The 11031-nt window shown below is 36.7% G+C and overlaps 5 protein-coding genes across 8 annotated transcripts; 3 read left to right on the forward strand and 2 right to left on the reverse strand.

Annotated features, from left to right (window-relative positions):
- Nucleotides 1-29: 29 nt before the first annotated feature.
- LOC119676973 lies at nucleotides 30-543 on the reverse strand. Its single transcript, XM_038088240.1, has 3 exons — nucleotides 448-543; nucleotides 246-392; nucleotides 30-179 (listed from the first exon to the last, which is right to left on the reverse strand). The coding sequence occupies exons 1-3, from the start codon at nucleotides 508-510 to the stop codon at nucleotides 30-32; spliced, it is 360 nt and encodes a 119-aa protein (XP_037944168.1). The 5' UTR covers nucleotides 511-543.
- Nucleotides 544-887: 344 nt separating this feature from the next.
- Nucleotides 888-1748, forward strand: LOC119686227 (general odorant-binding protein 66-like). Its single transcript, XM_038100742.1, has 3 exons — nucleotides 888-937; nucleotides 1008-1356; nucleotides 1412-1748. The coding sequence occupies exons 1-3, from the start codon at nucleotides 893-895 to the stop codon at nucleotides 1618-1620; spliced, it is 603 nt and encodes a 200-aa protein (XP_037956670.1). The 5' UTR covers nucleotides 888-892; the 3' UTR covers nucleotides 1621-1748.
- A 1261-nt stretch (nucleotides 1749-3009) lies between these two features.
- LOC119684032 lies at nucleotides 3010-3813 on the forward strand. Of its 4 annotated transcripts, none has more exons than XM_038097967.1 (3): nucleotides 3010-3155; nucleotides 3210-3319; nucleotides 3390-3813. In XM_038097967.1, exons 2-3 carry the CDS (start codon nucleotides 3256-3258, stop codon nucleotides 3734-3736), a joined length of 411 nt encoding a protein of 136 aa, XP_037953895.1. In that variant the 5' UTR covers nucleotides 3010-3155; nucleotides 3210-3255; the 3' UTR covers nucleotides 3737-3813. The 4 variants fall into 4 exon arrangements, with proteins under 4 accessions (XP_037953895.1, XP_037953896.1, XP_037953897.1 ...); XM_038097968.1 differs by having other exon boundaries at nucleotides 3222-3319; XM_038097969.1 differs by having other exon boundaries at nucleotides 3225-3319.
- Nucleotides 3814-4347: 534 nt separating this feature from the next.
- On the reverse strand, nucleotides 4348-5159 carry LOC119685889 (general odorant-binding protein 66-like). The gene is made up of 3 exons (XM_038100287.1): nucleotides 5050-5159; nucleotides 4630-4981; nucleotides 4348-4556 (listed from the first exon to the last, which is right to left on the reverse strand). The coding sequence occupies exons 1-3, from the start codon at nucleotides 5092-5094 to the stop codon at nucleotides 4348-4350; spliced, it is 606 nt and encodes a 201-aa protein (XP_037956215.1). The 5' UTR covers nucleotides 5095-5159.
- Nucleotides 5160-5655: 496 nt separating this feature from the next.
- Nucleotides 5656-7886, forward strand: LOC119684008. Its single transcript, XM_038097937.1, has 2 exons — nucleotides 5656-7466; nucleotides 7556-7886. Exon 1 carries the CDS (start codon nucleotides 5845-5847, stop codon nucleotides 7321-7323), a length of 1479 nt encoding a protein of 492 aa, XP_037953865.1. The 5' UTR covers nucleotides 5656-5844; the 3' UTR covers nucleotides 7324-7466; nucleotides 7556-7886.
- The last annotated feature ends 3145 nt before the right edge of the window (nucleotides 7887-11031 follow it).

Raw genomic sequence — 11031 nt, forward strand, 5'->3', positions numbered from 1 at the left:
TTATAAGTATTTATAAGTGATACTGATATCTATGATGGGGACTTACATACCGACAAGAACTTCATTAATTTTGCTGGATCATTTTCATTATCTTTCGGCATTTTACTCTGATGTAGTGCGAAGCATTTCATTAAACTTTGTTCATCACCTATGAAAAGTTCGTCACAGCAGCCGTTCCGCTAAATAGATGAAAATCCATTTCTTTAGTTTCACTGAGATTAACACAAATGCGTAAAGAGACTTACACTTTTCATACATTTTGTCTCATCAAGAGCACTGATACTAACATCATTAGCATTACTACTGCTGCTAGGTGTAACGCTTTCAACCTCCTCTTTCGGTTCAATCGGACCATTTGGTTCTTCAGGTAAATCTTCACTTGCAATCAGATTCTATATAATAGCAATAGTATATTTTTACAAAAGTTTTCTTATAAATATTATTTACCACGATACATAAGGAAATTCCTACTAATATTATATTACGGCAACCAGTGATCCAAATTTTCATTATTTTAAAATCCGTAAGGCGCTGTTGTCTGCATCGAACGTTGAATAACTAAATGAGTTTCCTCAAACTGCTACCAAATTTTATATAAATAGATTTATTATATCAAATCCGATATAGGTTATTTACTGTTATCTGAATATTTATCGGTAGAAATGAGCCGTTTTATATGCGGTCATCAGTGGCTGAATGGCACAATTAATTTTGAAATGCATTAAATAAATTTAGAATTTAAAATTAAATTACAAATATTAATTGCTTAAAGTTAGGCTTCATTTAACAATTTATTAACTAAATTATGTATATTAATTGATTAAGATAATAAATTTCATATAAAAGCAGCGTAAAAGCAAGATAACTTACTATTCACCAAACTAACTTCAACATGAAATTACATCAAGCATTTGCGTTTGTGACTTTGCTAGTTGTGGTGAGTTAAGAAACTTTTTTTAGAATTTCACCTCGTACTCAAATTGATAATTTTTATTTTATTTTATTAGCATATTTGCGGTTTAAAAATTGATTGCGATAATCCCGATGGTATTAATGAAGATCATATACATTACTGTTGCAAACATCCAGAAAAACCCAATAAAGTGCTAGAGGATTGTTCAAAAGAAACTGGCTTTAAGTGGCCCAATCCCAAGGAGGAGGCTTTCATTGATATAACACCTGATCGCGCTATCGCTGGCACTTGTTTTAGCAAATGTGTTTTTAATAAACTTAATTTCATGAAAGGTGAAGACTTTAACATGGAAGCTGTTAAAAAATATTACAGTGATAATCATAGCAACGATCCTGAATATGTTAAGGAAATGTTGAATGCCTTTGATCATTGCCATGGCAAATGTAAGAAATCGTTGTTAATACCTTATCTTATATCTAAATTTATTACCATTTACAGCGGAAGACAACGCAGCTAAATTCCTATCGAATCCTATGTTCAAAACTTTGTCCGACGATTTTTGTGAACCCAAGTCCAGTGTTATACTAGCTTGTGTTATACGCCAATTTTTCCATAATTGCCCAATTGAACGTTGGTCGAAGTCTCCGGAATGCGATCGTGTGTTGGAGTTTAGTAAAAGCTGCAAAGATGCTTTGATTTCTATGTAAAATTAACCAAAAACTATAAATTTTTCATTTTTATGTATACCAATTGCATTGGTCTGATTGAGTTGCATATAGAAACGTTTACTACAAAATAAATTTGAATTTACCGATTTCATGTATGATATATTAAGAAGCCAATAAATTACACCAATTTGAACTTTTAAAATTGATTTCAGTATATATAAGATCAATGTTCTTGGGTACAGTTAGAGCTACATGCTTAACAGTTCGATAATATTAGGCTTGTTCTAACAAGCTAGCTAGGCGTGTCACTGTACAGCGCCAATGGATCTTCTCTCTCTCTCTCTCTCTTTCTCTCTTAAATTTCTTACCTTTATTAAAAAAATAATAAAATATGATTATAATTTATTTATAAATTATATTATAAATTTTATATAATTATATATAATATAATTTGCTAATTATAATTTAAATATTGCACTCACATATAATAACCATAAAACTTCACGTATCCACTTCAATAGCAAAATAGTCCTCTTTTCGTTTGTTAACGAACAACAACAAAGCATATATAGTCTCATATGATTTTGTAACGAGTAATCAATATACTTCGTGTCACTAAACGATACGCTAACAACGCGTTCCACCAGCAAATTTTCGAGTAAATGAGAGCATCTGAGAGTGCCTAACATCCCTGTCGAAATTTGAAAATGCTACATAGACTTTGCTCGTACATTTTATTTCAAGTAAAATTTGTGTTAATGTGTGGATCAGCTGTTTTGGTTTGAATTTAAATTTTTGTATTTTTATTTGCGCGGCACTGGTGTTCTCATCAGACTTTACACAAAACTGTATCATGAAAATTTGTGTAAAGAGCGAAATTTAACACAATACTTATGTTACGTTCTCAGTTTATACTTTACTCGTGCTTTACTTGACTTTTACTACGAGTAGCTCGTGGAACAGACCTAATATACTTCACAAAGTATAATTTTCTACTGATTTGCTTAACAATATCTGAATGACGTGTTCATTCTTATTTTATAAATTTACTATACAATTATAATTCTTTTGGAAATCAATTATTCGTAATACCCTCATACTAACAATTATCCTCAGCATCCATATTCGTATACGTAAATGTATGCTTAAATATGATGTCTTTTTGTTTTCTATATCGCTTATACCCATGAATATTAGAATAGCATTTTAGCAGTTGTGTTTTAACGGCCTAACGCTGCAAGCCGTCTTTTATACATACTTGAGAAGTGGTTTTGGTATGTTAAAGTCTCACCCTAGGCTTTCGATGTTACTCAAATACCGAAAAAATATAATGTATAAAAAAACTAAGCAAACTACCAAAAATGAAACTACTTAAAAATTATTTTTAACATACAAAATTATAGCATAGTCATAATTTTATATATTTCTGTTGATTTAAAAAGCTGTCACTAATTTTCATCAATTTTTTTAGAAATAAAAAATATAACATCCCTGATACAAATGAAAAGTCTTCCGAACAAAACGTAAAAGCGCCAACAAGTATTTGAATGAAATTTATAAGAAATACAAAAGCAGTAAGTGTATTATTGCTCGTTCTTTAACAATATGTATAGATTAATATGTAATAGATTGCTTTTAAGAAGACAACACAAGAAAACAGTAAAAGTATTCGAAATGGAAGGTTCAAACAAACTATCCGAGGTGCAACAAAAGAAGGACAATCTTAGCAAGGATAGAGGTATTACTTATTTGATATTTTTGCATATTATATTTTAATATATTGCAATTATTTTATTATTTTGTTATAGATTTAAAACTGCAAAGAAAGATTTTATATGAGTTAGCATGTTATGTCCGAATTTCTTCCTCTAACATTAACGCCTTAAAAACATCAGATTTATTGAATGCAGATGCAAGCGAGCCACCAAAAAATCCAAATGAGGCGTTTGAGGCATTGGGTAACTCAAGAAAATGCTCTATGTCTGGTATTGAGAAGAAAGAAAACGTTGGAAATTTCGGTGTCAATGAGAAACTTAAAACCATTTCTGATGTGAATGATAAACTTAATACCAGGGAAGATTTGAGGGTTACGATAAACTCTAAAAAAGGTCCCGAATATAAGCGTCTCAAGAAAAACCACTACCTTCGTATATAATATGACTATATAATATTTATTTAACTGAACTCCAAACTAACCGTTTAACATATCATTTTATAATTTTACAAACAACTTCTTTTGTTATACAGTTCTTAATTTTATTTTGTATTAAAGATTAATAGATTATTATTAAAAATTTTTATAACTAAAATTTATTGAATTTTATAATTAAAATGTATTTATTCCATATATAAAAATATATACGATGACAGTTATTGTGGATTGGGTAGTGGTAGTATTATCATCAATGCTGAAGTACTCCTCCACGCTGTCAACGATATTCCATTAGCAAGGAGAGCGTACTAAGCAGGCTCATTCAAGAATGGTAGAACTATTCAAACTAAAATAATTATAATTTGTAGAACAAATCAAATTAAGTTTATGACTTAAGCCATTCTTTTACTATGTCACAAAACAAGTATTCTTGATACTAAAAAATTTATCTAAACGTTAATGTTGACTGAGATATATAAATGGATTTCAGTCCGTTACAGCTATATCTACACTAATGCTCTGTTTACTAGAATTGGAGTGATAACAATAATAGAAAATAAAATTCGATAATTAACATTCCTTTTAATTTTATTAATAATAATATTATATTAGATTCACATGGAAATTAAGGCATCCTTGCACTTTTTAGCAAATTCAAGAGTTTCTTCACATTCTTTAGTTTTTGCCCAGCGATCCTTTGGACAATTATGAAAGAAATTATATATAACACAAGATAGTACAACACTTGGCTTCGGATCACAAAATTTTACATTCTTTATACGAAAGAAAGGAAAGGACATTAGCTTAGCAGTTTCCTCCTCAGCTGAAATTTTATACAAAAGATTTGAATTAAAAATAAGGAAAATCATTAAACAAATCGTGTATAATATATTTACATCTGCTGTGGCAATGATCAAATGCTGATATCATTTCACGCTCGTATTCTGGATCCATTTTATGTACTTCCTTGTAATGTTGTCTAACAGCGTTCATATCCAATTCATGGTTTTTAAAAAATTTGAACTTTTGAAAAACGCATTTTCCGAAACATGTACCAGCTACTAATTGTGCCACTGTGACATCCTCTAAAGCTTCTTCATCCTTTGAAGGTAGTTTAAATTTTGTTTCGTTTGCGCACATTTCAATAATGTCATTATGTCCATCAGGATGTTTGCAGCAATAATGTATGTGATCCTCTCGAATAGTCTCGGGATGGTTGCATCTTACTTTGATGGACACTGTAAGACCCTGTACAACAGAAAAAAGTAATAATTATTATTTTATGAATTTTTTTTTATATAAATATCATTATTTACCACAAAAAATATTATCAATACACAGATTGGTTTAAGTGTCCACATTTTGTAAAGTTAGATTAGCCTAAACTGAAAATTTTGTGATCCATTTCAGTGCGTTTTTAAACTAAAACTGAGGCTGTTGGTGCGGAAAATTTAATTAATCAAATTATTTATTTTAATTGCTCTTAAACTTTAAACGTTTCATTAAATTTGTGCAGAATTTTGGGTCAAAAATTAAAAATATTTTTAACTAATTTATCTAACAAATATATAGATGTGTTTGAAATATAAAATATCTTTCCGACGCTCTTCCGACAAGAGAAAATCAGTCTATATTTGTTAACATAACTGCTTTGTAATATGCAAGCTGGCAAAGTCTGAATGGCTAAACAATACTCTAGCGTCTCAGGGAGTAGGTGGCGGTAAAGACCGTCCACTAAGTTCCAGCTTATCAGCCAGACTCGTAAGGGTAAGTGCGACAATCTCTCAGGCTGATGGGAAGCTCTTGATATGGTCATGTCTCTGCCAAGGGTGGACTGCTGATTGTCGGGCTGGGAAGAGAAAACTTCCCGGGTACGTATTTATAGTAATATTTGTTTTGATATGTGTAGCTTTAAAATTTGTACGATACCTATAAAAACCCCCAAATCTGAGGTAGACTGTTACGCCGAGGATGCTTGACTGGAGGGGTGCATCCAGTCTTTTAGTAATGAACTCAGGATACCGGGCACTCTCCTGTTTTAATTAATGCCTTCTCAAAGTATGGGGCTCTGCTTTGGGTGACTGTTCTTTCCCTTATATTAAACACTGTATATGGATAATAAACTAAATATACCAATTAATAATATAATTACAGAGTCAGAGGAAGAAGCTCTACTCCGTTCGCCAACGAAGGTTGGAGGAAATCTTGAAAAGAGGCTTGAAGCATCTCTCAAGATTCAGGATCTGGATGATCTGAACCCATCTGCTCAGAGACCAATGGTATCAAGCGGTGGGAACACCTCTCCGGTGATTGACACCCAGAGTCCTATGGACACAGGTGACCACGATGGCGGTGCGTCTAATGCTAATACCCAGAGCATGGTGAACTCAGGTGACGGCAACATAGAGACCAGGAAGAAAGCGGAATACTTCACCGGGGCTCAGAAAAGACGCATCAAGGCCATGATTAGGGATGGATTGGATTTGGAGACTGCGAAGCAGAAAGAGAGAGAGCGATACTCTCTCTACAAAGCTTCCTTGGCAGCAGAAGGAGAAAGTGACAGACCCAGTACCAGCAAAAGGTGCAGATCTAATAACACATCTCCCGAAGAAACACAACGCCCGCAGCCCAAAAAGCCAAAAGCCACTCAACACACATCTAGCTCTACCGGAAACCAGCTAAAACCGACTCCATCTTACAGGGATGTAGCCAATGCTTGCAAAGTGGCTATCGCCCATGAGAAATATCCGGAGGTGAATCTAACTGGTGACCAAATGGAGTTGATAAAATCGAAGCTCCTGGAAGAAATTGACAAACTTCCCAAGCACAATAGTGTCTACGGCTTCATCACCAGTGTTAACAGAGACGGATGGCTCTCATTAACATGCTGCAATGGTGAAACGAGGAACTGGCTGACCACCTGTGTCCCAAAACTCAAACCATTCCCGGATGCTATTCTCAAAGTGTTTCAGGGCGAAGAGATGCCCAAAACCTATGTGTGCATCACATTTATTCCCCCCTCTGCTGTGCTACCACCAGAAATTCTGATGTCCCGATTGGAAAAACAAAATGGTGGCATTTGCACATCATCGTGGAGAATTCTCAGGACTGAGAAAGATAAGAATGGTGGGGAAACCGTTACGATCTCAGTGGACGAAAAATCCAAAAATTGGATAGTCGGTCAGGCAGGGAAGCTGTATCTGAACTTCACACAAATTCACGTACGTGTGAAGGGAGAGCCAACTGGACCCAAGAAACTGACGACAAAAAGGCCATTTACGACAGAGAAACCCAGTGACGTCAAGCAACAGGTGCCTCCATCCAAAAGGCCGCTTTCAGGTGATAGACCCAGTACCTCAAAAGCACAGGCAGATAAGCCAAGTGAGACGGTTAAGGTCACACGGGACAGCACCCGAACTGAAGTCGGACCCAGCACCTCAAAACAGCAGGGTGGCACACCGGTATCTAGCATAAAGGACCAGAAGCAAGGGCCAAAGAAACCAGCTTCAAGATCCCCTCGACAGGAAGCACCCACTCATGGGACAAAATTGCCCAAGTGGATGCGGAACGGTAAAGGACGATACCAATAAAATGATGAGGTGCCTGCAGGTTAATCTTCAACACGCCAAAGCTGCTACGGCGGTGTTGACACAGCGACTTCTATCTGAAAAGATTGACCTAGCCTTTATCCAGGAGCCATATGTATATGAGAACCAGATAAAGGGAATAAAAGGTAAGCTACTGTACGATCATGCTAGCCATGGTCGACCTCGTGCTTGTATTGTGGTAAGAGATGACATTAATGCTTTCATTATTCCACAGCACACCAACAAGGACCAGGTAGCAGCTATAATTTCTGTGGACACCCCAGTAAGTAAGACAGAGCTCATTGTCTGCTCATCTTACCTACCTGGAGACTCCCAAGACCTGGACTTCCTATCACTGAAAGGACTAGTAGACTACAGTGTTAAAAGCAAGAGGTAACTCATCGTTGGAAGTGACGCTAATGCACACCACACGATCTGGGGCAGCACCGACATCAATAAAAGAGGTGAGTGTCTATTTGAATTTATAACTGGTAACAACCTATATATTTTGAATACGGGCAATAAGCCCACTTTTATAAACAGAATCAGGGAAGAGGTATTAGACATCACCCTAGCAACACAATTTATAAAACATTTTATCAAAAACTGGAATGTTTCAGCAGAAACATCCATGTCTGATCATCGTCAGATTAGATTTGATATTGATCTAAATATGAAGGTAAGGGAATCGTATAGGGTGCCTAGGGCCACAGAATGGGATCTTTATACTGACGAACTCAAGGCCAATCTAGGCAGTAATAAACATACGATAAAAAATATTCATGATTTAGAAATAGCTGATGCTGCCTTAAGCACAACTATTATAAATGCCTACCATGGGGCCTGTCCGGTGAAAAATAAGACCGGCAACAGAAGTGCACCATGGTGGAATAAAAAGTTAGCCAAGCTAAGAGTCGAATCCCGGAGACTCTTCAACAAGGCAAAAACCAACGGTGAATGGGACAATTATAAAAATGCCCTCACCGCCTACAATAAAGAAATTAGAAGGGCAAAAAGAGAATCATGGAGAGGCTTTTGCTCAGAGATTCAAAACTTAAGCAATAGCGCAAAAATCCACAGAGTTATCTCGAAAAGCCACACTAATCCCATTGGGCTTCTAAAACGACCTGATGGTCTTTATACCAATGACTGCAAAGAGTCACTTATACTTCTAACAGAAGTACACTTTCCGGGATCTACAATTTACGACCAATCAATCTCCCAGCTTAGTTCCCTGGTGACCAAAAGGCCCAGAAACAATGACTGGAAGATTGCTCGTAAAATCTTCACTGAAGATAAAATTAAATGGGCGATCAACTCATTTTCTCCTTTCAAAGCCCCTGGAGCAGACGGAATATTTCCAGCACTCCTACAAAAGGGACTAATTCACCTTATGCCCCACCTCATTAATATCTTTAGAGCTGGGCTGGCGATGGGAATCATTCCCACTAATTGGAAGTAAGCAATTGTCAAATACATACCTAAAGGAGGAGGTAAACCTAGCGAACTTCCTAAATCCCATAGGCCTATAAATTTGACTACATTTCTTTTAAAAACTATGGAGAAGATAGTGGAAAGGCATATAAGGGAAGAGTATTTATCTATAAATCCACTCCACGCCAACCAGTACGCCTACCAACAAAATAAATCCACCACACATGCATTACTCAGTCTTACTAATAAAATACAGGAGTCTGTAGATTGCAAAGAATTTGCGGTGGGATGCTTTCTTGATATTGAGGGAGCGTTTGACAATACTGATCACTCACATATCGAAAGATGCCTCCATGACAGAGGAGTAGATGATACGACACACACATGGATAAGCAATGTACTAAGAAATAGAATGATTAAATCCACTCTCGGCAATGCCGAAATAAAAGCACATACTGTAAAAGGATGCCCACAAGGGGGTGTATTATCCCCACTCCTGTGGTCAATTGCAGTAGACAAGCTCTTGCATCGACTCAGTGCCAAACATTTCGAGGCACAAGGCTATGCTGACGATATAGTCATACTTGTCAGGGGTAAATATGAAGACATGATCTCATATCGACTCCAGCAAGCCCTGAACATCGTTAGTAGATGGTGCAGTGAAGTAGGATTAAATGTAAATCCTAAGAAAACAAGTCTGGTAGTCTTCACAAAGAAAAGGAAAAGAGTACTTTCCAATTACCCATTCCTAAATGGAGAAGAGCTATCTTCCGTTACCCAAGTAAAATACCTGGGAATGATTCTGGATGAGAAGTTGACGTGGAATTCTCATGTAGACAATGTTATACGAAGAGCCAGAGAGGCATTATGGACCAGCAGAAACCTCATTGGTAAGCACTGGGGCCTTAATGCAAAACTCAGCCTTTGGATGTACACATCTATTGCCAAACCAATTGTAACTTATGGGTCAGCTATCTGGTACAAAAAAGCACAACAGAAGACTGTAATAGATAAACTTCGTAAGCTGCAGAGATTAGCCTGCATAATGACAAGTGGAGCGATGAGAACCACCCCGACAGCAGCTCTAGAGGTTGCATTGGGGCTCCCCCCACTTCACCTACTAGTCAAAAAGGAAGCAATGACTTTTATGGCCAAGCTACAGTTGACTAGCAATCAATCAACAAGACTACTCGATAACTCCCTGTTAGGTAGGGAAATGCAAAGAGAGGAAGGACTAAGTATCACCATATCTGACATTTGCTTACCTAAATTCAACTTTCACCAAAAGTTCCTAATACTAATACCAGACAGAAATGAATGGGAACGGAACATACCTCCATTCGCTGAAGACTACCATCTGTGGTACACGGATGGCTCCAAAACGATGGAAGGAGTGGGGGCGGGAGTATATGGAGTAAGACCTAAAGAGGAAATATTTGCAAGTATGAGTAAAGAAAACTCAGTTTTTCAGGTTGAAGTACATGCAATTGAATTATGTCTCAGGGTATATAAAGGTAAACCCGTCACAGGAAAAAACATATATATCTTTTCTGACAGTAAATCGGCACTCGTGGCACTACTCTCACCTCGAGTAACCTCAAAAATAGTGTGGGAATGCCTTCTACTTCTCAAAGACCTTGCTGAAAGGAACAGAGTCCACTTAATATGGATTCCAGGGCACAGCGGTTTTGAGGGAAACGAAAAAGCAGATGAACTAGCGAGAAAAGGGGCGGCCTCATACTATATTGGGCCACAACCATTCCGCGGTCCTTCGTGGAGCTTTTTCAAACTTAAAACTAATGAATGGCTGGAGAGAGCAGCTCAGAATGATTGGGATAATACAATTACCTGCAGACAAGCAAAAGAATTCATGCCGTTTCGATCAAAAGCCAGAACTAGGGAGCTACTTATGCTGAACAGAAGTGGCATCCGACTTGTCACAGGTTTTCTAACTGGACACTGCGGAGTTAAAAAACATTTATTGAATCTATGTATTACTGGAGACGATAGCTGTAGACTTTGCTACGAAGAAGAGGAAACAGCAGAACACATATTGTGTCACTGTGATAGTCTTGCAAGACTCAGACTTTGTTACTTATCCATTACCTATACGCTTATAACGGAAGTAGGCAACATCACTCCAAAGGACATACTGGCATTCTTAACTGCTACTCGTCTATGGAACTGAAGTGGGTATGTCAGAATAAACCTCGAGGATGCAGTGACGCGGAGACTACTTCCCAACCCTTCTTTTGAAAAAAAAAAAAAAAAAAAAAA

Source organism: Teleopsis dalmanni, chromosome 2, assembly GCF_002237135.1.
Source record: "Teleopsis dalmanni isolate 2A chromosome 2, ASM223713v2, whole genome shotgun sequence".
Classification (NCBI taxonomy): Eukaryota; Metazoa; Arthropoda; class Insecta; order Diptera; family Diopsidae; genus Teleopsis; species Teleopsis dalmanni.

Bases quoted from the DNA above. Each gene is read 5' to 3' on its own strand.
- LOC119676973 (XM_038088240.1), bottom strand. From the start codon at position 510: ATGAAAATTTGGATCACTGGTTGCCGTAATATAATATTAGTAGGAATT. The intron at 393-447 runs GTAAATAATATT...GCTATTATATAG, and splicing joins GAATTTCCTTATGTATCGTG to AATCTGATTGCAAGTGAAGA. The intron at 180-245 runs GTAAGTCTCTTT...TCATCTATTTAG, and splicing joins AGACAAAATGTATGAAAAGT to CGGAACGGCTGCTGTGACGA.
- LOC119686227 (XM_038100742.1), top strand. From the start codon at position 893: ATGAAATTACATCAAGCATTTGCGTTTGTGACTTTGCTAGTTGTG. The intron at 938-1,007 runs GTGAGTTAAGAA...TTATTTTATTAG, and splicing joins TTGTGACTTTGCTAGTTGTG to CATATTTGCGGTTTAAAAAT. The intron at 1,357-1,411 runs GTAAGAAATCGT...TACCATTTACAG, and splicing joins TGATCATTGCCATGGCAAAT to CGGAAGACAACGCAGCTAAA.
- LOC119685889 (XM_038100287.1), bottom strand. From the start codon at position 5,094: ATGTGGACACTTAAACCAATCTGTGTATTGATAATATTTTTTGTG. The intron at 4,982-5,049 runs GTAAATAATGAT...TCTGTTGTACAG, and splicing joins TATTGATAATATTTTTTGTG to GGTCTTACAGTGTCCATCAA. The intron at 4,557-4,629 runs GTAAATATATTA...ATAAAATTTCAG, and splicing joins TGATCATTGCCACAGCAGAT to CTGAGGAGGAAACTGCTAAG.
- LOC119684032 (XM_038097966.1), top strand. From the start codon at position 3,187: ATGTATAGATTAATATGTAATAGATTGCTTTTAAGAAGACAACACAAG. The intron at 3,320-3,389 runs GTATTACTTATT...ATTTTGTTATAG, and splicing joins CAATCTTAGCAAGGATAGAG to ATTTAAAACTGCAAAGAAAG.
- LOC119684008 (XM_038097937.1), top strand. From the start codon at position 5,845: ATGGATAATAAACTAAATATACCAATTAATAATATAATTACAGAGTCA.